The sequence below is a fragment of the Amblyraja radiata genome, chromosome 6 (assembly GCF_010909765.2).
Source record: "Amblyraja radiata isolate CabotCenter1 chromosome 6, sAmbRad1.1.pri, whole genome shotgun sequence".
In the NCBI taxonomy this organism is placed as follows: domain Eukaryota; kingdom Metazoa; phylum Chordata; class Chondrichthyes; order Rajiformes; family Rajidae; genus Amblyraja; species Amblyraja radiata.
The window spans coordinates 96,148,985-96,174,080 of NC_045961.1; the positions used below are offsets into that span (position 1 = coordinate 96,148,985).

Here is a 25,096-nt window from a genome sequence, read left to right on the forward strand (position 1 = left end):
TTTATCCTTAAACTGTGACCCCCTTGTTCTGGACTTCCCCAACATCGGGAACAATCTTCCTGCATCTAACCTGTCCAACCCCTTAAGAATTTTGTAAGTTTCTATAAGATCCCCCAAGAACTTCAATCCATAATTCCATGCTATCATTAGTCACGGCATGAACAAAACCTCAGAGATATTTGGACTTCCCAACTTCTGATCTCTTAGATCATCCCAAAACCACACACCACTAGACTCAGGAACAGCTTTTTACCCCTCAGTTATCAGGCTTCTGAACAGTCCTTCCGTAAGCACTTGAACCGTCCAACTCACCTCCACTCCATTGTCTTTGTCTGTGGAACTGATGCTCTACAATGCTGAGAACTATATTCTGTATCTTCACCTTTGCTCCATCTGTTGCACTTGAGTTTGGCTTGATTGCAATGATGTATAGTGTTACCTGATCAGTTTGGCTGACATGCACAAACAAACCCTTTCACTGTACCTTGGTACACATGACAATAATAACTCTGAACCTAAAATGTAACTACCCAGTGTTGGGGCTGCTAAGGTTCCACCAGCATTCTCTTTGTTAAATCTCCACGTCTCCTTCAAGAAATCCCTTAAAACCTACAGTATGTACACGTTCAAGTCACTGTTTGCCTCCCTTAATTTTGTACATACAAAATGTTATTTGTGAATGCTCCTGAAAGCAACTTTGAATGGTTTGTTTTGTTAAAAGCACCATTTTTTATGTTATTAAAACATCTTGTTATTTTATCGGAAACTCTGCAGATACACATTCAAATTACGACAAAGAATGGCTCTACTCTCTGAATTTCCATTCCAGAAGACCAGCCTTTCACTATCACATTCCCTGTGATATTGAAGGGAATCGTTATGAATTAGGCACATTCCCTTTCTTTTTTGTTTAGCTCTACCTTCTTTGGATGTTTTACTTATTTCCTTTCCCTTCTTAAGGCCCTCTTCTCTTGTTTTCTTTTCTTTTTTCTTTCCCTTTTTTTTTGCACCTTCTCAAGAACGCAGTCTACTTAACCATCATCATTCATTTAACGCCAACTACTGCGGACTACAAATCACTACTATCCTCATTCTTCTCTTCTTTCTCTTTTCTCTTTTTCTATTACAGGTTAAAGTTGAAAAAAAAAGAGAAGTTGTACACAAAATGTATTATGTTGCATATCATAATTAAGATGTATGTACAATGCTTCTAATTTAAATTCAAATTACGACAAAGAATGGCTCTACCCTCTGAATTTCCATTCCAATAGGCCAGCCTTTCAATATCACATTCCTAATGGTTAGATATAGAATGGAACAGAGCAAAAGATGACTGTTATCTTTCACTTCCATGATTTTGCTACACCTATTATCTATTTCACATTTGTGCTTCGGGGTCAAGGAAAGAGCGTTCACGTCACGGCCCTGTTTCCACCAATCTTTCCACCACCACGCTCAAGAAGCGACAAGACAGACACCATTGTATGCAGATGCCGAGTAGTGTGTTCAGCTCTGGCAGAACAACTTCTAACCTTGTGTGTGGACCCAACAAGAAGAGTTGTGGGTCTTGGCATCAAAACTTCGCCCAGAACACAGTCTAACATTTTGATTTCTCATCCTTACCTGTTGTGACACAATCTTTAATAATCTAATCCAGAACATGCAGTGCCCTCAAGTGGTCATCTACTATTGCTAACAAAGCATGTTTGTCTATCGGTGCTGGAACAGAATGACTAGGAGGCTCGGTAATCCATGTTGTACAATACTTCCAATCTGCATACATTAAAGTTTATATAATGCTGGAGACGGTTTGTATTGTAGAAACAAGGAGCCGCTGGTTTACAAAAAAAGACACAAAGTGCTGGAGTAATTCAGCGGGTCAGGAACTGTTGGCATTTTGGATCAGGGTGGTTCTTCTTCTGATTGTAGGGCAGGGAGGTGGTGGGGGGGGGGAAGCTGGATGAGAGGAGGAACATGACAAAGTGTGTCAGGTAATAGGTGAACACAGGTGGGGGGGGGGGGGGGGTTGATAGGCAAGTGGTTGGATACACGCCAGAGATGAAGAAACTGAAGGTGCGAGACAAAAGGATTGACGAGTTGCGAATTGTGAAGTCCAGGGGATGTGTGCGGATATAGAGGGTGAGTGATAGGAGTACGAGGTGGAGAGTGAGGGGGAGAGTCCTAGAGTCTTCCACTCGTGGAAACATCCTCTCCATTTTCACTCTATCCAGTTCTCATCGGGTCAGGCAACATCTCGGGGTATCTAAATCTAAATTGTATTAGTTATTTAAGTTATGACATCGGATGGAAGCTGCATACCAAATCTCGCTGCACTTATGTGCAATGACAATGAAATTTATTATTATCATTATATTATTATCTGTGGAGCAATTGAAATGGCGATGTTTCATGTTATGACATTTCTGCTGACTACATAGGAAAATATTTAATTTATGTAGTACGTTTAAGACATTCCAATATATTCTACAGATTTAATTTACGTAGTACGGTTAAGACATTCCAATATATTCTACAGATTTAATTTACGTAGTACGGTTAAGACATTCCAATATATTCTACAGACAGTTAAACACTTCGGAAGTGTAAAACAAGAAAGATGCCAAATAGTTTGTATACAGTAATCACCCATGAACAAGTGTGATAGAAACATAGAAAATAGGCGCAGGAGTAAGCCATTTGGCCCTTCGAGGCAGCACTGCCATTCAATATGATCATGGCTGATCACCTTAAATCAGTATCCAGTTCTTGCTTTCTCCCCACATCCCTTGATTCCATTTGCCCTAAGAGCTATATCTAACTCTCCTTTGAAATCATACAGTGAATTGGTCTCCACTGCCTTCTGTGAATCTGTGTTTTTCACCCACAGATTCACAAATCACTGGGTGAAAAAGTTTTTCCACATCTCAGTCGTAAATGGCCTACCCCTTATTCTTAAACCATGACCCCTGGTTCTGGACTCCCCCAACGTTGGGAACATTTTTCCTGCATCTAGCCTGTCCAATCCCTTAAGAATTGTATATGTTTTTATAAGATACCCTCTCATCCTTCTAAATTCCAGTGAATATAAGTGATAGAGGTTGGTTAATATGATTATTTTTTATTTGGTAGCAGGTTTTTGTTTGCGTGCGGGTAGAAACCTGTCTTTCGTGTCATGCTGTTAGTGGGAATAAAACATAATTTGAGGAAAATAAATTTAATTTAAATTGTAAGTAATTTTTCATTGTTGGTATTCTCGAATAGGATAAATTGCATCATATAACCTGAGAAATAATTTGAAGAACTCATGATGCAGCTCTATAGGACTTTATTCCTCTGCTCTCCAGCTCTATGCTTTTTCTACACTGAACTTTGTCCCCTTTGATCTCTCATTTTCACACCTCACCCTTCCATATCTCTAGCTTCCCTCTCCCCTGACTCTGTCTGAAGAAGGGCGTCGACCTGAAACATCACCCATTATTTCTAGAGATGCTGCCTGGCCCGCTGAGTTACTCCAGCATTTTGTGTATATCTATAGGACTTCATTAGTTAGGCCGCATTTGGAACCTTTTGCCAGGGTAGACATTTCCAACACCAGAGGCTAGAGCAAAAAGGGGAGAGGGGGAAAGTTTAATGGGGAGGAGTAGGGCGAGTTTTTTTTTACACAGAGAGTGGTCGGGGCCTGGAACGCACAGCCAGGGGCGGTGGCAGAGGCATATACGATTGTGCCACTTAAGAGGGTTTTAGATAGGCACATGGAAGTACAGAGCATAGAGGGTTCTGGATCATGTTCAGGCAGATAAGGTCAGTTTAACTTGGCATCATATTCGACACAAACATTGTGGACTGAAGAGCCCGTTCCTGTGCTGTACTATTCTATGCTCTATGTTCTAACTGAGTGTACACCGCAGACCTCAATGCTGGTTTGAATGAAATAAACACGATTTAAGCTCCTAATCTAAAATTAAATGTTATTAAGTTGATTTAAAAGCCTCAAAATTTTAGTGGGCAACTTTTTAAGGCAACTGCTAAATAATTAAACTGTTATTTGCACATGCTAAAAGTGGACTAAGTAATAGTCTAACACAATTCTAATTGCTTCTCAAAGGATCTAATTCCTATCTAAATGTCACACAAAGATGTCCTCAACTGGAAATTCATAACTAATTTCTAGTAGTCGTAAAAAATGAAATGCATATAAAATATGTATAAGCAGCAAATGTCAAAATAAATGATTCTACGATGATTTAAGTTCCCTCGGAGTATTTTGCCTGCTGATTATTCTTTCTCAAGGAATATGAAAATACAGTGGGATTACCATTTTCGGTACATTATCAGAATCTCACAGCTTTAACTTAAAAATATTTTGGTGGATGATACTCTTCCCCATTGAACAAGTGCTTTTGTATGGACTCATTCTTTTGAGATCATTACCCATGCAGCTCACTCCTGTACAGGGTGTTCAGTGATGGACTATTTAGGATAATCAGCGTGAAGGAGAGAGGCTGTCAGCTGAAAGAAGGTAATCCGAGTCGTGACTTGTTATTTTTCCAGAAATTCTTATTACCCATTGTGGGAGGCTGCGATTATTGTCACACAACACAAATGCACAACATTACACAGCTCAATCCCCCCCTAATACTACAGACAAAGAGCAATGCTTTTAATCCATGTCTCGAAAGTGCTTCCACAATTATCGCTGGTGCAAAAACAGTCGGGGATTCGTGTTTTGCTCCACAGATCTCTTGTTACTTTGGCGAGACCAAACGTAGACTGGCCGATCGTTTCGCTGAACACCTTCACTCAAGTCCACCAGGACCTACCTGATCTCCCGGTTGCCAAACACGTTGATTCACTAGAGGCAGGAAACATGTTCCCAATGTTGGGGGAGTCCAGAACCAGGGTGCCACGGTTTAAGAAAAAAGGGTAAGCCATTTAGAACGGAGATGAGGAAAAACTTTTTCACACAGAGAGTTGTGAGTCTGTGGAATTCTCTTCCTCAGAGGGTGGCGGAGACCGGTTCTCTGGATGCTTTCAAGAGAGATAGATATAGCTCTTAAAGATAGCAGAGTCAAGGGATATGGTGAGAAGACGGGAACGGGGTACTGATTGTGGATGATCAGCCATGATCCTATTGAATGGCGGTGCTGGCTTGAGGGGCCGAATAGCCTACTCCTGCACCTATTGTCTATAATCAAGAATCTATCTTTCTCTGCCTTCAAAACATCCATTAACTTGGCCTTCACAGCCTTCAGTGGCAAAGAATTCCACAGGTTCGCCAATTTCTGACTAAAGAAATTCATCCTCATCTCCATCCTAAAGGAACATCCTTTAATTCTGAGACTACGATCTATGGTCGTAGACTCTTCCACGAGGGAACATCCTTTCCATATCCACTCTATCCAGGTCTAGATGAGAACTATCCCAAAACTAGATCAGTGGTGGGAATTCTGCATTGTCAGATCATTCTGCTATCATTCCGGTGAAACATTAAACCAATGACTTCTCAGGTGGGTACAATTGATACCTGGAACTATGCTGAAGAACTGAGTAGTTACCAATATTTATTCTTCTGCAAAATTAAAAATAATCAAATTAACTAACCACCACCACATTTATTCATGGGAGATTGCTGTGGACAAACTTTAGACTTTTGAGATACATAGCAAAACAGGCGAGTCCGCACCAGCCAGCGATCACCCTGTACGCTAACTCTGTCTTACACACAATAGGGACAATTTTACAAATTAACCTACAAACCTGTACGTTTTTGGAATGTGAGATTAAACCGGAGCACACGGAGAAAACTCACACAGTCACAGGGAGAACGTACAAACTCCACACAGACAGCACCCATAGTCAGGATCCAACCCAGGTCTCCATTGTGCCATCCACTAACAATTTAGCATATTTCTTAATTTACACTTCCAAAGTGTATAACAATCTGTAGAATATATTGGAATATCTTAATAGATTAGATTAGATTAGATATAATTAGATTAGATTAGATTAGATTAGATATAATTTATTGCCACACAGCCAGGCTGGTGGAAATTTGGGTTGTCTGCAGCGATACAATAATAAAGAACACACAACCACAATAAAACTGTAACACAAACATCCACCACAGCATTCATCACTGTGGTGGAAGGCACAACATTTGGCCAGTCCTCCTCCATTTCCCCCCCGTGGTCAGGACCAGAGTCCAGAGTCAGTCCAGGATCGGCTATTCCTCACCGGAGACCACGGCTTTAAGTTGTTGTAGGCCGCAGACCGGCGGTCAAGATTTAAGTCCCCGCCGCAGCCAGAAGCACCGTAGACTGCAGGGCCGGCGGTCGAAGCTCCCCTCCAGGGGTGATGGTAAGTCCATGCCGGACCCGCGGTAGAAGTCGGCCGCGGGCCGGCAGTGATGGCTTCTTCTTCCCCCGGGTCCCCAACGTGAGATCCCGGGCTGTAGACGCCGCATCAGCTGGAGCTCTGCAGACCGCGGCTTCAGGCTGCGACTTCAGGCTGCCGGCTGCCCCGGGCCAGCGAAACGGAGCGCTCCCCTCCAGCGAGCCCCAGCGAGGGCTCACCCGCTCCACGCCGAGAGTCCACGCTGCACCCGCCGCTGAAGCCCCGGGCGCGTCTCCGGGAAAGGCCGCGTCGATCCTTGATGTTAGGCCACGGGGGAGGCGACCTGGAAAAACTCGCCTCTCCGTGGAGGAGGCGACCGAAGCGGTTCCCCCTTACCCCCCACACCACCCCCCACACAAAACACACAAAGAAACATTAAATACAGACTTTAAAACATACTAAAAAAATAAAAAAAAGTTGAAAAACTGACGAGCTGCATGACATGGCTGCTGCCAGAGCAGCGCCCCCCTCCAATAGTTCTACATAATTTCAAATCTTTCAAATGTAGTTAGCAGAAGGATTCTAACATGAAAAGTTTCCATTTCAATTCCTCCACAGATGTTGCCTGACCCATTGAATTACTCCAGCAATTTGTTTTTTAGATACAGTGTGGAAACAGGCCCTTTGGCCCACTGAGTGAAATCCTACCATCAATTACCAGTACACTAGTTCTCCATTATCCTATCTTCGCTTCCTACACAGTCAAGATTTACTAACGATTTCAGCATCTGCAGTTCCTTGTGTCTAGATTTCATATTCAGTTGGTGCTGGCTAGCTGACTTCAGCCAAGTCTCCTTTAGTGATGCGGCGATGGCTTTCATAGAAAGGGAAACACATGTACTTTTTGGACAGGGTTGCCCAAAAGGCTGCCAAATATCATTTACTTTAAACAGCACCTCTTGGATAGACTGGAACTTGATTATTGAAAATTACAACGAAACACACACTTGCATTTAATGTGGCGTTTGTCATGATCTCAGGACACCAAGCGGCACGGTGGCGCAGCGGTAGAGTTGCTGCCTTACAGCGCCAGAGACCTGGGTTCGATGCTGACCACGGGTATGGAGTTTCTACATTCTCCCCATTACTTTACTCCGGGATCTCCGGTTTCCTCCCGCACTACAAAAACGCACAGGTTTGTCGGTTAATTTGCGTGGTATAGTTGTCATTTGTCTCGTGCGTGTGTAGGATAGTATAAGAGCGCGGGACTCGCTGGTCGGCGCGGACTCGGTGGGCCGAAGGGCCTGTTTTCACGCTGTATGTCTAAAAGTAAACTAAAATCAAAACTGAAATATCCCAACTGCTTCACTGCCAACAATGTACTTTTGTTGTGTATTCTCTCTTTTCTTAGGCCGTCCCTCAGTTGGAAGGATGGCTTCCGTCCACTCCAGCTTTGGTTATAAGGTGGCAAATGGGACCAGTGTGCAAACTGCACTTCTGAAAATTGGATATGTGTTGGCCACCAATCGGAGATTCAACACCATAACTCAAAGTTTGTTGCTTTTATTTCTTATGGCATAAATAATGTCATGGATCCCCATCATAAGTGATAGGAGCAAAATGAGGCCATTCAGCTCATCAAGTCTATTCCGCCATACAATCATGGCTGATCTATCTCTCCCTCTCGACCCCATTAACCTGCCTTAGAAACGTAGGCAATAGGTGCAGGAGGAGGCCATTTGGCCTTTCGAGCCTGCACCGCCATTCATTGCGATCATGGCTGATCATCCACAATCAGTAGCCCGTGCCTGCCTTCTCCCCATATCTCCTGATAATCTTCTGAATCAAGAATCTGTCCATCTGCGCCCTAAAAATACCCATTGACTTGACAGCATCCACGGTTGTCTGCGACAATGAATTCCACAGATTCACAACACTCTGACTGAAGAAATTCCTCCTCATCTCCTTTCTAAAGGTACGTCCTTTTATTCTGCGGCAATGGCCTCTGATCCTGGATAGCACGCAAAGCAAAGCTTTTAACTGTACCTCAGAACACGTGACAAAAAGAAACAAAACAAAACTAATAAACTAAACTGCCAGCGCACTCCAGAAACACTGAATATTATCATAACTTTGCCATTGTTTCTGACAGGTCAGGAAGATTGGAAGCTGGGAATTCATGGGAAAGCTGGTTTGTCACGGTGGCACAACGGTAGAGTTGCTGCCTTACAGCGAATGCAGCGCCGGAGACTACGGGTGCTGTCTGTATGGAGTTTGTACGATCTCCCCCTGACCTGCGTGGGTTTTCTCCGAGATCTTCGGTTTCCTCCCACACTCCAAAGATTAACAGGTTTGTAGGTTAATTGGCTTGGTAAATGTGAAATTTGTTCCTAGTGGGTGTAGGATAGTGTTAATGTGCGGGGATCGCTGGTCAGCGCAGACCCGGTGGGCCGAAGAGTCTGTTTCCACGCTGTATCTCTAAACTAAATAAAACTAATATATTGCAAAATCAGACTGTTGGAAAAGTCATAACTACTTCAGAATTGTCGAAGTGGACATCAAAAGGGTATTGTGACTTAAGACTTTAATTTAGACTTTAGAAATACAGTGCAGAAACAGGCCCTTCGGCTCACCAAATCCACGCCGAACAGCCATCACCCTGTGCACTAACTCCAGCCTACACACTTTTTTAAACAATTTTTACCAAAGTTAATTAACCTACAAACCCGAACATCTTTGGAGTGTGGGAGGAAACCAGAGCTTCAGGAGAAAACCCACGTGGTCGCAGGGAGAATGTACAAACTCCGTACAGACAGCGCCCATAATCAGGATCAAACAGGAGTCTCTGGCGCTGTGGCAGCAACCCTACCGCTCCACCACTGAGCCACCACCCTGGATTGTGGATTTGGTTAAAGTATATATTTCTTTTATATATAATAACACATTTATATCTGCCGCAATTAAAGCTAATGGATGTAAATATTAGGAGAGGCTTAACAGGCTCTCACCCATCTTACATTTATGAATGCTAAGAACCATTGCTTTAGTTCCTTCCTGTGAAAATGTTGAGTATCCAAACAGAAGAATCATATCAAAGGCAGCGCATAAGGAGCATTACATATTCAAAGTCATTATCCCAGAGAACATCTACCACTGAGTAATTTTCTCCAGAATGAGTTGACCATTAGTGCAGGCTCACCGTATTATTAGCATAAATGTTTTATGATCAATTATTCCTTTACAAATCCCACTGCTTTTTATACGCGATTAAAATCATGGAACGGCCCAGATTTCTGCATTGATTGGGTAACAATTTCCAGATAACAGCAACTTTATCCACTGTAACAAAATGAGAACCTTACAATTCTTTCAAAACACGTCGAAGTTTCACAAAACTAATTCATTCTTGCCAATATTTCACACGCTCAACTCTCAGGACCTGAAATAGGATATAACATGAAGCCAGTCAATAATCAGAAAAATAACTTACCTCAAATATAATAAGGATGTAAACTCCGGCCAAAATGACAGCTGCAATGACAACTTGAGTCTCAACACTTGCGTAGAGGTATTGGTAACTGATAGTTAGCGGGACCACTTCATTGTTCTTTAGGAAGGTCTGTATATTGATGCCAATCTCACTGCTACAAAAAAAGGGAAATTCTGAATGAATGAATGAATGAATGAATGAATGAATGAATGATTGAATGAATGAATGAATGAATGAATGAATGAATGAATGAATGAATGAATGAATGAATGAATGAATGAATGAATGAAAGAATGAATGAATGATTTATTGTCACATGTGACAAGTCACAGTGAAATTCTTAGGTACACAAAAATGCTGGGGAAACTCAGCGGGTGCAGCAGCATCTATGGAGCGAAGAAAATAGGCAACGTTTCAGGCCGAAACCCATCTTCAGACTGATGGGGGGTGGGGGGGGGGGGGGGGGGGGGGGGCGGGGAGGAAATGAAAAAGGAGGAGGAGGAGCCCGAAGGCTGAGGGATGGGAGGAGACAGCCCAAGGGCTGAGGAAGGGGAGGAGACAGCAAGGGCTAACAAAATAGTAAGATTAAACGAGAACTTACCAGTTTGAAGTTTGATCTGTATTTTATGAGGAGTTACGATGAGGGATTACGTGAAGAACCCGCTCAGCGCGCATGCACGGCATACTTCCAAGCAGCGGTGTGGAATCACAGATAGACACAGTTATTGAAGTAAACATAGTAAAGAAAAGGAGACATCAGTTATCAGTTTGACCTATATTATGAGGGTGGGAGCGGAGGGCACGTAATCCCTCATCGTAACTCCTCATAAAATACAGATCAAACTTCAAACTGGTAAGTTCTCGTTTAATCTTACTATTTTACTTCGGAGTCACATGAGTGACTACGTGAAGACTTCAAAGCTCTGTGATTTCAAACCGTGTAACAGTTTTATTTCACTCACTGCCGAAGTTCTTGAGGGAGGAAGTGTGTTATCGTAACCAACCAATGAATCTGTTTTTCGAGAAACAAAAATGGTATTTAGTAACAATAACAAATTAAATTGCTCCCCCGGGCTTAAATTAAATATTTGCAGTTTGTAAAAAAAATTCTGCAAACAAGTCAGGTTTCGTCAACGGCTTATTGTAAACATTTCTGAATGTCATTTCCCTCGACCATTCTGCTGTCGTCAGAATATGGTCAACCGGTACGTCCATTCTTTCGGCCGTTGATGTAGACGCTGCCCTGGTGGAATGAGATTTGAAAAAAGTTAGTGTCTATTCCGGCAGCCTTTAGTACCTGCTTGAGCCATCTTGCAATGGTTTGGCTCGTTACCCGGCCATGAGGTTTTTTGTGGCTGACCCATAAGGCTTTTTCACTCCCTCTGATGTTATAGGTTGTGTCTATATAATATAGTAGATAGGTCATGACACACAACCGCGGCTCTGGCGGGTAAGCCCGGAACACCACAACTGGATTGGCTATACCTGGCCTGCTCTGTTCTACCAGACCCTGGATGATGAACGAGATCTGGTCTGGGGTGGTCACCATGTTGTCCAGTCGCAATCGATGTAGTGACTGGTCCCTCTGAGTGGATACAAGTGCCATCAACATGAGCGTTTTCAGGGTAGTTTGTTCGAGGCTGAGGGATCTGGCTGGTGGCCATCTCCTGAGGTACGTCAGGACCACACTGACATCCCATAAATGGGTATACCTTGGTCTAGGGGTTTGATGTTATAGATGCCCTTCATTAATTTGACCACCAGTGGATGGGATCCCATCGGCTGTTGTCCTGGTGCTGGTTTCAAATAAGCAGACAGGACACTCCTTGCTGTGTTGACGGCACTGTAGCTGATTCCTCTTTGTGGTGTAGGTAGGCCAGGAACTCCAGTGCGTTGGTGACTGTTGTTGTTGTGTACGTGGTCCCTGTTTCCTGGCAGTACTTCTCCTATTTCTTGATGCTGGTTAAGTACTGCTTCTTAGTGGATGTTCGAAAGGGATGCTGACATGGTGTTGATGGTTTGTTCTGACAATCCCAGTTCCAGATAAGGTTTGTTTATAACCCTGCAACCCATGAGTTTGATTTTCTCATGGCATGGGTGGCTTATGCCTGATACCGGGTGAGTTAACAACTCTGGGTCACTGGGGAATACCATCGGTGTTTCAACAAACATGTCATGCAGTACTGGGAACCATGGCTGTGTAGGCCAGTCGGGTACTATCAAACCCTGATGCAGAGTCCATCTGTATTTTTCGTAGTACCTGACTGATGAGGCAGAAGGGAGGGAAAACATAGCGTGAAGGCATCTACTACCGCTGCTGCCTCTGGGTCTGGTTCCCAAGCGACATGCATAGGTATCTGGTGATTTAGCCTTGATGCAAATAAATCGATATCTGGCGTGCCATATAGCTTGATAATTTTTGCAAATACTTTGGGTTTTACATCCATTCGATGTTGTCATTGAATTTGCGTGACCTGGTGTCTGCCATTATATTTAGCTTACCTGATAGGTAAGTTGCTGACAGCCAAATATGTCTTTTTGGCACACCATTGCCAAATTGTGTTGACCAATTTGTCGCATGATAACGATTTTATGCCTCCCATATGGATAATGTAGGCCACCACCGTAATATTATCCGTTTGTAACCGTACATGCAGTGATGCATATTTGATGTATATGCTTTTAATCCATAAAAGGCACCCAACATCGCTAAATAATTAATGTAAGTAGTAATGATGACTTTAGGTTAGTCCATCTACCACCTGTTAGATAATGATAGGGCTGAAACTATGCCAACTGTTTTGATATAGTTTCAGTGGGTAATTTCATGACCCGATCATAATGACCTGCATGATATTTTAATGCCTGTACCTTTGCTCTTTGTAGATTTTATAATGCAATGGTCCGAATTGTTTAGCCAGGAATGCTGCTACCATTTTCCCAATTACTCTTGCTACTTGTCGAATAGTTGGTTGCTCGTTGACCATTAAATTGTGACATAATTGTGCCAATTCAACCGTTTTGTCTTTTGGCAAAGTTACAGTCATATGGACTGAATTAATTATGAAGTCTAAGTAGTCCATGATAGTGGATGGCTTCAACTTTGATTTATCTGGATGTAAAACAAACCCCAGGGTTTCGAAAACTGTTTTGTAGCTGAAAAACAGCTGACATAGCCAATTCCATGGTCTTCTTATTAGTTTTGCCAGGGCTGGTTTTAGTATCTTGATGAATAACCTTGAGCTGACGTTACCCCATGGGGTAATGCTTTAACTGTCATAGTTGCCCCATCCAGGTAAATTTTAGGTATCTGCGTAGATCCTTTTGAATGGGTACTGAATAGTAAGCATATTTGAGGCCAATGCTTGACATAAAGTATCCTTTGAAATTAGATTCCTTATTTTACATATTCTTGTAGGCACCAGACCCACCTACCTCCATGGATATGGGCATTTCTTCTGTCTCTTCCCAGACCAGCGAGTCTGGCGCATTGTCTGACGTGGCGGTGATGTTGGGGGGTGGCGCATTTTTCCATGGGGTCCTGCTCTGGGCCGTGGTCTAAAAGACTCCCGGGCATAAAAAATTGCGGTCCCCGAGCTTTCACCAGTCCCATATGGTAGACGTCGACTGGTGGACGCGATGGGGTGCTGCCGCTTGGGTATTGTATTTTTGGGGTTTGCTCGTCCTGGGGCCTGCCCTCATGAGGCCGAAAGTTTTTATTCCCATGAGGTTTTTTGCCAAAGAGCAGTGAGGTTGACTCAGTGGCTGGGGTTTAGCACAACCCAAATTCGGGATTTAGGGCAGGTCTTATGATTTATATACGGAGGTAATTTATCTCGCTCTGCGTGTTGCACAACAGTGCGAGAGTGATTTGTTAGTTAGTGGTCATCTCCGTATTGTCCACAGAAAACGAACAAATGGTGTGATGGCTGACGTCAGGAGCCTGAGGATCCGCTGCAGTATCAGCTCCTGGTCCGAGTATTTGTCCCGACGTGCCCCCAGATTTGGCTGTTGACTGCCGGCACTTTGAAGGACTATAATTTATTGGAGCTGTACATTTTTAAAGCCTCATTAACCACCTGCTCCTGTAGGTGCCTGTCGGAGAGGTGGTCAACGCTGGCCGTTAGTTTTTAGGCTCTAATGGCCTTCCTGCATGGGGTAGCCACGTAGTGGTCCACACACACCCAGCAGCTCTTCCTGTTCCTGCACCCCTGGCATACTCCCGGATTCTTCAGCCAGCGACCCCCTCTTCATGACCAGCCTAGCCCTGGTCGCCCCAAAGCTAACCACACTAAGGAGGAAGCGATGGGCAGTGCCTAGGCACTGTGGAGGGTATGCCTGAACCCTCCAGCGAGACTGCCCCTCACGTAGCGTGTCTCGCAGGAGCTCCTGCTCCAGGAGCCGCTCCAGCGGCTCAGGTGGCTGTCTCTCTCCCATGCGGGTGGAGAGACGTCCCCTCCGACAAGTCGGAAGCCACCGGCCGGATGCCTCTTCGGATGGCTAAACATCCAGCCCGCAGCTCAGGCACTAGCGGGACTGGGCTCGGCGCGGTGATGGGGATAGCGGAGCGCCCGGTAATTGTTCCTACCGCCTGTTGCTGCCCCCCCTGCAATGGAGCTCGTCCGCTGGAGTCGAGCGGGGGACAGGTTCTTCTAGAGCTTTTGTGCCCTGTAGAAGCGAGAGCGCCCCCCAAGCAGCGCGTCTCGCAGGCACCTGCTCCGAGAGCCGCTCCAGCGGCTCAGGCGGCTCTCTCTCTCCCCGTGCGGGTGGAGAGACGTCCCGTCCGAAATCGGAAAAACACCTGCCGGATGCCTCTTCGGGTGGCTATGCATCCAGCCCACTGCTCAGGTACTAGCGAGCTGGGCTCGACACGGTGTCGGGGAATAGCGGAACACTGGGTAAACGCTCCTACCGCCTGTTGCTGCCCCCCTCCCCGACGGAAAACGTTTCTCCTCGAACGGGGGACAGTTTTGTTCCAGAGCCTTTTTCTCTGCCTGTAAAACACAAGCAGAAAAAGGCTCCCCTGTAATAGAAACCCGACCTCAGGGTACTCACCTGACGGTCCGTTTCATTCTGTAGCGGGAGCGCCTAACTCCCGCTGCAGCCGCTGTTGCACTGCTGGCGTTAATGCCGCGCATGCGCGCTGAGCGGGTTCTTCACGTAGTCACTCATGTGACTCCGAAGTAAAATTGGGAGAATTCAATGTTCATACGCCCAGGATGCAGACTCCCCAAGCGGAATATGAGGTGCTGTTCCTCCCACTCCCCCTCCCACTCTGTATCCAACCTCTCTGTCCTGGGTCTCCTCCATGGCCAGAGCGAGCAACACCGGAAATTGGAGGAACAGCACCTCATATTCCGCTTGGGGAGCCTGCATCCTGGGTGCACCTCTCCACCCTCTTGTACAGTGACGTTTCCAAGGTTCAGCAAATGCAAGTAATCCAGTAGAATTAGATTTTCCCCACCCTGGATCACAAGATCAAAACTTTAGCCAAATAAGCAAATTTTGTAGCGAAAGAAACCTAAAAGAAGCATAAAACAGCACAAGAGAAAGAAGTAGAGGCAGTGGGAACCCTTGAGGATCTTATTGAAACATATACGATTGTTAACGGATTAGACACGCTAGAGGCAGGAAACATGTTCCCGATGTTGGGGGAGTCCAGAACCAGGGGCCACAGTTTAAGAATAAGGGCTAGGCCATTTAGAACGGAGATGAGGAAATGCTTTTTCACCCAGATAATTGTGGATCTGTGGAATTCGCTGCCTCTGAAGGCAGTGGAGGCCAATTCACTGGATGTTTTCAAGAGAGATAGAGCTCTTAAAGATAGCGGAGTCAGGGGATATGGGGAGAATGGATTATTGATTGTGGATGATCAGCCATGATCACAGTGAATGGCGGTGCTGGCTTGAAGGGCCAAATGGCCTACTCCTGCATCTATTGTTTATTGACCACTGAGCACGAATAGTCCTTTGAGGTGGATAATTCCAAAGATTTATCGATTGGCCCCAAAGCCATTGCAAATTAATTATACAGACTAGTATACTGGAGACCTGACAGCCCAAGGCTTTTGATTAGTTGCATTTAGTTTATTGTCACGTATTGAGGTTCAGTGAAAAGCTTTTGATGCATGCTAAAGGCAATCCTGTACATGATTACAATCGAGCCATCCACAGTGTACAGATGCATGATAAAGGGAATAACGTTTAGAACAAGATAAAGCTAGTGAAGTCCAATCAAAGATAGTCTGAGGGTCTCCAATGTGGTAGATAGTAGTACAGGAGTGCTCTCTAGTTGTTGGTAGGATGGTTCAGTTGCCTGATAACAGCTGGGAAGAAACTGTTGATGAATCTGGAGGTGTGCGTTTTCACACTTCCATACCTCTTGCCCGATGGTAGAGGGGAGAAGAGGGAATGGCCAGGATGCAACTCATCTTTGATTAAGACATCATTAAAGTTTCAGCGTATGATTTATAAACAGAAATGGCTGCAAGGTCAATCTCTAAACATTTTATCAGTAATTAGTTAGACAAGGAAATACAACCCAACTACAATAATTACCTGCTGGCCAGTTCAAAGATTTTTGTCTTGATGAGTTGATTTCTTTGTGGATTTAATGGAATGGACCAATTGTGAACCGACTGTAAAAAACATAAAGCAGAGGAAAATCATTATTCAAAACAGAGTTTCATCGCAAGCAAAAGTTGCACAAATCTTAATTATAATCATCCTTTGTTAGCCAAGTTTGTTTTGTAACGCATGAGGAATTTGATTTGCCATACAGTCATACCAATAAAAAGCAACAAGACACACAAAATACATTTTAACATAAACATCCACCACAGTGACTCCTCCACATTCCTCACTGTGACGGAAGGCGAAAGAAAAGTTCACTCTCGTCCCTTCTTTGTTCTCCCGCGGTAGGGGGCCTCTCGAGCCTTCCGTTGACGGGATGATCTTGTTCCCTTAGATGGCGGTCGGGCCCTCCGCGTCAGGGCGACCAAGCTCCCGCTTCCGGGGGGGGGGTGTGCGGGGTGGGATCTCAGGTCCCCGCGCCAGGTGATCGGACTCCGGGTCGGATCCAGTCGAACCTCTTGTGGCTTTGGAGCTTCCTGACATCAGTCTCTACCCGTGATTACGAGCTCCTCGACATTGAAATTCGCAGGCCGCGTTTGGAGTGTCAATCCCAGGCAAGGGATCGCAGGCTTTGATGGCTAGTCCACGGTCCCGTGGTGGGGCTCAAAGTCAGTCTCGAGTAAGGTAAGGCCCCCAGCTCCACGATGTTAGGCCGCAGAGCGACCGGAGATACGATCCGGAAAACAATCGGATCTCCGGCAAGGTAAGAGATTGGAAAAATGTTTCCCCCTCCCCCCACCCCCCAAATAAAAACAAACCAGAGAACATTAACACATACTTTTAAAACACACTAGAAATAACAAAAAAGATGAAAACAGACCGTTGGCGAGGCCACCATACCTGACGCGCCACATGATGAAAGAATGTTCATGTTCATGTTCATATGTGATAGGAGCAGTATTAGGCCATTCGGCCCATCAAGTCTATTCTGCCATTCAATCATGGCTGATCTGTCTCCCCCTCCTAACCCCATTCTCCTGCCTTCTCCCCTTAACCTCTGACACCCGTACTAATCAAGAATTTATCTATCTCTGCCTTAAAAATGTCCATTGACTCGGCCTCCACAGCCTTCCGTGGCTGTGAAATAATGCTTGAAACTGCCCCCACTTGCTCTTCCCAGCTACTCCTGCAGTAACAATGAACACATTGAAAACCTACAGACCTTCCTGTGTACTCTCAGGGGATGTCGGTGATATTGACAATGTCAGCTATTCATATCATTTTCTAAATCCAAATTATTGGGCCATTTCAGAGGATAATTGTCCATATTGGTGCTGGAATAGGATAACGCACAGGCCCAAACAGATGGGCTTTTACAACAATCTAGTTCACCGTTATAGAACATACAGTAGAACAGTACAGCATTGGAGCAGGCACGTCAACATGCAATGTCTGCGCTGAACATGATGCCAAGAACAATTAGTATCTGCCTGCACTTAATCCATATCCCTCCATCCCCTGCATATCCATGTGCCAATCTAAAAGTCTCTTAAATGCCACTATTGTAGCTGCTATGGTCAGGCAAGCGTCTCCGCTGTCACGCTGCGAAAACAGAGAGAATGAGACAGTTTCTTTCCTTTTTTTTTTATTTTTTTTTTTTTTATTAGAAGTACAATAAGTTGCAGTAATACACACCACATATATCTCATTACATTTGTTGTACCCCTTCATTTTTTGAACTTTAAAAAAGATAGAAATAAAAGAGGTAAGGAAAGTGAGAAAGAGTCGTGAAGGTGCAGGAAAGTGTTGGGAAAAGAAAGCCCATTAGAAAAGGAGTTAGAGAAGAAAGTTAAGAAATAGACCCTAGAAAAGAAAGAAAGAGAGAGTAACAATCGCTCTATTATTTTTTTTTAAACTCCGCAAAAAGGGACATACCAACCGTATTTTTCACCCCCCATTACTAGATCCTGGCACCATTTATTTTTTAAATTACTATTGCACCTTATGCTTGTAATAAGTCCATAAATGCAGACCACGTCTTTTGGAAGTGGTCTGCTTTGCCTGCTAGGAGGAGTCTCATCTCTCCTAGATGTAATGTATCGAACATGTTTGAAATCCACATTTTTATTGTTGGTATAGGAGCATTTTTCCAGTTTCTTTATTTCCACCGGCCATCAGGACTGTAAACTCTAATCATCTCACCAGGGCGTAAATACTGTTGTGTCTTCCTTTTTTTAATGTAAATACTGGCTCTGTTCTGTTCTGTTGTTTGGCACAATCCCGCAGCCATTGCCACTTTCATTTCACTGTACATCTTGTATGTGTATGTGACAAATAAAGTTGACTTGCCTCCACCACCACCCCCGACATTGCGATCCAGGCACTCGCCACCCTGTGTATGTGTGTGAAAAATGACCCACCACATCATCTTTAAATAAGTTGGTGTACATATAGTGGCTGGTGTACATATGGTGTACATATAGCTGCTGGTGTACATATGGTGTACATATAGCTGCTGGTGTACATATGGTGTACATATAGCGGCTAAATTTGTATAAGATAATTACAAGCAGTTGAATAAGGGGAGGGAATTAATAAGCTTTGGCTTCTTCCTGCTCCTTTTCGGACACATACGATTTCATTTATTTATAGATATTGTTTATGACACATTATAAATATTCTTGTTTTGTTTTTTGTATGTTTCACACTTGCTTTTTATTCTTTTATTCTGTTCGAAATAAAGAATTAAATAAATAAATAAATAAATAAATATTAGCACCACATCCCTCCTGTAATGGGACGACCAGAAATGCACGCAATACTCCTAAATGGCCAAACCAAAGTACTGTATTGTCGCAAGCATACCATCTGCCTTATTTATTCTATCTATCTGTGTTGCCACTTTCATGGAGTTATGAACTTGGACCTCGAGATCCCTCTGTACATCAATGGTGTTAGGGTGTGACCATTAATTATACATTTTCCCCTTACTAAAACCCATGTTGTAAGTTTATTTACACAATCTGGTGTTTAAATCTTTCAATTGCTCAGGAGAAGATTAAAAATGTAGTTCCAGTTCATTAATCATACTTCTTGATATTAGTTCAGTAACGTAACCACCTCATGCAGCACACAGTGAATACCTGACGGTGCTTGAGATGGGAATAAACAGCCTTGGTGATGTTTGATCATGTCGCACCCTGGCCATTCCTTCTCCTCCCCTCGGGCAAAAGATATAGGTGTGAAAATGCACACCTCCAGACCCAGCAACAGTTTTTTCCACAAGTGATATCAGGCAACTGAAGCTTCCTACCACAACTAGAGAGGAGTCCTGATCTTCTATCCACCCCGTTTATGACTCGCGGACTATCTTTGATCGGACCTTACCTTGCACTAATCATGGGGGGGGGGGGGGGGGGGAGTGAGGGGAGGAGATGGGGGGGGGGGGGAGGGAGGGGAGGAGATGGGGGGGCTGTCCCCTCCATGTTTTGAGAGGTGGGGGACAATCCCCCCCCCATGTTTTGTGACAGCTCTGCTCGCCTGCCCCGGGACTGGCTGTAGCGACCAGGTCGGCTGGCAGATCTGGCTGTAGCACCCAGTCCCAGGTCGGTTTCGTTTGCCCCAGCTCTGGCTTTAGCGACCAGGTTGCATCGTCTGACTGCAGTTCCCAGGTCGCGAAAACGAATTGAAAAAAAAATACGCCTTCGGGTTACGGGCCGGATCCGACCCATGGGCCATAGGTTGTCGACCCCTGTCCTAGATGTTATTATCCTCATTGTGTCCCCCCCCCCCCCCACCCATGTTTTAAAAGCGATTTCCGCCCATGTTTTTAGTTAGTTCCCCAATCATGTACCTATACACAATGGCTCGATTGCAATCATGTCCTGTCATTCCGCTGACTGGTTAGCACGCAACAAAAGCTTTTCACTGTACCTCGGTACATGTGACAACAAACTAAATGGAACTGAAACTCCCATGGACCCCATAAATGCCCAAAAGGAGAGAAGATCAACGTAACGTTACCAGGTCCTGCTGGCGACGTCTTCTTCTTTCACCCCCCTCGACAACTTGCTCGATTCGGACATTGATGTACTCCTCTGTATTCCTATGAACCTGGCCTTCTGCAAATGGTCCTGCCAATTCCAACTTGAGAAGAACAGGGTCGCCAAAGTTTGAGAGATTTAATACTGAAATAATGTATTCAAGGATTGCAACGGTATCAATGGAAAATAAGAGAATGGCGGCAAAAATAATATCCCGATAACCACTGACTACATTCAAAATGGCTGAGAATTGTCCAGAGGGTGATGAACCTGTGGATAAAAGGACGTACCTTTAGAAAAGAGATGAGGAGGAATTTATTTAGTCAGAGGGTGGTGAACCTGTGGAATTAATTGCCACAGATGTCTGTGGAGGCCAAGTCAGTGGATATTTTGAAGGTGGAGGTTGACAGAATGACAGGGGAGAAGGAGGTCAGAGGGAAAGATAAATCAACAATGACTGAAAAGACTTGATGGGCCAAATGGCCCAATTCTGCCCATAATACTTATATGTACTGATAATGGAACAATTACATTATTTCTTGCAGCAGCTTGACAAGTCGGTAAATGCAATACACACAGATAATGTATAATGAACACCAAAAAAATCAATAATGTAATAGTCTCAATAGAAATATGAGTTTCAAATGCATCTTATGCATCGACTGGGGTAACTCAACGGTTCAGGCAGCATCTGTGGAGAGAATGGATAAGCGACATTTCAAGTCACCTGCCACAAATAGAACACGCTTTTTTAAGAGCTTCTTCCCTGCAACAGTGAGACTCTTGGCCAAAACAAAACAAAATGAACTGATGTCCTGATATAGGGTTTGTGCAAGTTACAATGCTCTCACTTTCCCCTTTGTATAGGGTTTTAGGCATTTTCTTTTTTTATTTCTGGAGTGGTATGTGTTTTTTATGGATTATGTGTCTTCTGTGTGTCTTTTTAATTTTTTTAATTTTTAATTTTAATTTTTAATTTGACTTGACTTGACTCTCTGAATAGCCGCACAAGAGTTCCTATGTGTGTAAGCACAAATGGCAAATAAAGTTTTTGACCTTTGACCTTTGATTCCCCCCCCACCCCCACCCCATGGATGCTGCCTGACCTGCAGAGTTCCTCCAGCACTTCCAGCTTCTGCTGCAGTTCCTCCTGTCACCATCTTCTCCTGAATAGTCGAGAGACACAGCGTGGAAACAGGCCAGCACCCGTGGTCGGGATGGAACTCGGGTCTCTGGCACTGCAAGCGCTGTAAGGCAGCAACACTATCTCTACGCCGCCGTACTTGAGAGTGGTCACGGGGTTACACATAGGACATCTCTGAACTCCCACAGATTAAGAGAAGACAACAATCATCTTCAACCCCAAGGTGCTGCCTAAAATTGAGAAGTACAATGGAAGATGAGGACAAGAGACAAGATAGAATAGAAGGCAAGAGAAAATATGATGTACAATGGAACAAGAACAATTTGTATAATGTAAAAGAAATTTGTAAAATCAAAAAGAATGAAACATTGAGAAACCACCTAAGAAATCCCTGTTAAATGATATTCATAACTCTCTAAATAAATAAATAAAATTAATATCTTAGTCACAACTTCAGTTGGAAAGTCTCATGTAAAATCTCTAAGATTTCACATATTAAATGTGTGCACATCAATCTGGAATATTTGCATTTAATACTTTTTCTGTGATCCCTGTCACATTTTTAATTAGTTTCTTCTATTAACGGTGACAGCTTGAATTATTCTCTGGTTGCTCATTCACCAATTAAGTGGTCGCTCACCCAGAAATTGTGCAAAATACTTAGTGAATATTTTGACCCACGGTTTCCTTTTTTTTTTAAAATATTCAGAGTTTAAACAGATTCATCGTTTTCAGAAGAAAAATTAATTGACATATTTCACAACATGATTTTTATCTGTTCATTCAAATATCTACTGTGGCTTTTAATACCATCATTACACAATATTAGCTTCACTCAAAAACCTACCCATGTAGTTCATACTTAAACCAGAATTGGAAGGTAAATTTGGATTTAGATAAATATAGTTGTGAATGTACAATAGAAACATAGAAACATAGAAAATAGGTGCAGGAGTAGGCCATTCGGCCCTTCGAGCCTGCACCGCCATTCAATATGATCATGGCTGATCATCCAACTCAGTATCCCATACCTGCTTTCTCTCCATACCCCATGATCCCTTTAGCCACAAGGGCCACATCTAACTCCCTTTTAAATATAGCCAATGAACTGGCCTCAACTACCTTCTGGCGGAGAATTCCACAGATTCACCACTCTCTGTGTGAAAAATGATTTTCTCATCTCGGTCCTAAAAGACTTCCCTCGTATCCTTAAACTGTGCCCCCTTGTTCTGGACTTCCCCAACATCGGGAACAATCTTCCTGCATCTAGCCTGTCCAACCCCTTAAAAATTTTGTAAGTTTCTATAAGATCCCCCCTCAATCTTCTAAATTCTAGCGAGTACAAGCCGAGTCTATCCAGTCTTTCTTCATATGAAATTCCTGGCATCCCAGGGATCAGTCTGGTGAACCTTCTCTGTACTCCCTCTATGGCAAGAATGTATTTCGAGAGTAGAATAGAGTAGCAAGGCTGTTGAGCACTGGGCTGGCATCCAGATGCCTGGTAAGTTATTGTACCACTGGATCTCCCGGTTGCTAACCACCTTAACTCCCCTTTCCATTCCCATGCTAACCTCTCTATCCTGGGCCTCCACCATTGCCTGAGTGAAGCCACGTGCAAATTGGAGGAACTGCACCTCATATTTTTCTTGGGCAGCTTACAACCCAGCAGTATGAACGTTAAACTCTCCAATTTTAGTTCACTTCTACAAACACCACCCTCCCCCTCTCCCTCCCCCCTTCACCTCCTCCCCTTCTTTGCCACAAAATAATCCGTTAACCAGTTCCACAGTTCGCAACGATGTATTGCTCTTAGATCACACCAACTCTTGCCCATAATCAGGGAACCTCTTTGCCTGATGTCATCTGTTGCCAGCCACAATTTGTCCTGGTTCATTATCTTATTTCCAGTTTCTGCCCCCCCCCCCCACCAATTACAACACCACCAGTCTGAAGAATGGCCCAGATCTAAAACACCACCTATCAATTTTCTCCAGTGATGCTGCCTGACCCGCTGAGTTACTCCAGCATTTTGTGACAATCTTAAGTTAATGTATTGGTTGGAATTGCACCATGGGCATGTGTGTATATATAAATAATTCTCTGTAACCATGAACCTCTGGGGAGGGAAATCTTCCATCAATATCAGTCAGGCCTCGACACGCCTACAACTAGAACATGGGACAGTCCAGCACAGGAACAATGCTTGTGCCAAACTTGATGCCAAGTGAAACTCATCTCATCACATTTCTCAATTGACCATTAAGAAATCGCATGATGCCATTTTGAAGAAAAGTTAGGGATTTCTCCCCAGTGTTCTTTTCTATATATATGCCTCAGCCAATATCACTCAAACTTATTATCCAGATGACTGGTTATGGGGGCTTGCTGTGTAAATGACTGCTATGTTTCAATGACTTTGAACTACTTTTTGTGCAAGAAGATACTGGAGATGCTGGTTTGAATCGAAGATAGACACAAAAAGCTGGAGTAACTCAGCGGGATAGGCAACATCACTGGAGAGAAGGAATGGGTGACGTTTCGGAAGGATCTCGACCCCTGAAACATCCTTCTCTCCAGAGATGCTGCCTGTCCTGCTGAGTTACTCTAGCTTTTCGTGTCCATCTTTTAAATACTTTTCGATGTGCTGAAATCATTAAAGGGCCTGTCCCACTTTCCCCGAGTTATTCACAAATTCTCCAGAGTTTTCCCCTTGATTCAAACTCATAGAATGTCCGTAGCGAGTCCGTAGGAGACCGTAGGAGTCTGTAGATATATCGTAGCGGCTCGTTATGCTAGCCGTAGGTACTCGGGGCATCAGGTAATTCGGGACTTTTTTTCCAGCCCGATAAAAAATGTCCACGAGTAAAAAAATAGCCCCGAGTACCTACAGCTGGCATAACATAGAAAACATTGAAAAATATAAAGTAGGTGCAGGAGTAGGCCATTCGGCCCTTCTAGCCTGCACCGCTGGAGTAACGAGCCGCTACGATATATCCACGGACTCCTAGGGCCTCTACGGACTCATTACGAACATTCTGCGAGTTTGAATCAAGGGGAAAACTCGGGAGAATTCCTGAATAACTCGGAAAAGTGGGACAGGCCCTTAAGGTGTCAGGTTTGTTTTTCCTGTTTTGCCTGTTCCACAAGGTGGCGTTACAGAGGTAGCTAGCACTTGCAGATTGCTTACATCAAATTAGTCTCTTTGCAAGATAGACACAAAATGCTGGAGTAACTCAGGAGGACAGGCAGCATCTCTGTGGAGAAAGGATAGGTGATATCCTTTTGACCTAGTCTCTTTGCAATGTGGGTCTATGTTATACTCTGTTAGCAAGGCATCCACCTCTGCCTCCACTTGTAGAGGTCCCCAAAATTTCTGAGCCACAATCTGTACAAATGTAGATCTATGAGGTTTAGAGGAACAATGAGGCTTTACTTTAGACTTTAGAATTACAGTGTGGAAACAGGCCCTTCGGCCCACCGAGTCCATGCTGACCAGCGATCACTCCGTATACCA

The 25,096-nt window shown here is 44.0% G+C and overlaps 1 protein-coding gene across 1 annotated transcript in view; it reads right to left on the minus strand.

The window, feature by feature from the left end:
• Positions 1 to 25,096, minus strand: part of LOC116974739 (P protein) — a 206,307-nt gene that overhangs the window by 73,004 nt on the left and 108,207 nt on the right. Inside the window, exons 6-8 of the mRNA XM_033023454.1 lie at positions 20,419 to 20,582; positions 16,381 to 16,460; positions 9,824 to 9,977 (exon numbers count right to left, since the gene is read on the minus strand). Coding sequence (XP_032879345.1) covers positions 9,824 to 9,977; positions 16,381 to 16,460; positions 20,419 to 20,582 — 398 coding nt within the window. The remainder of the gene's footprint in view (positions 1 to 9,823; positions 9,978 to 16,380; positions 16,461 to 20,418; positions 20,583 to 25,096) is intronic.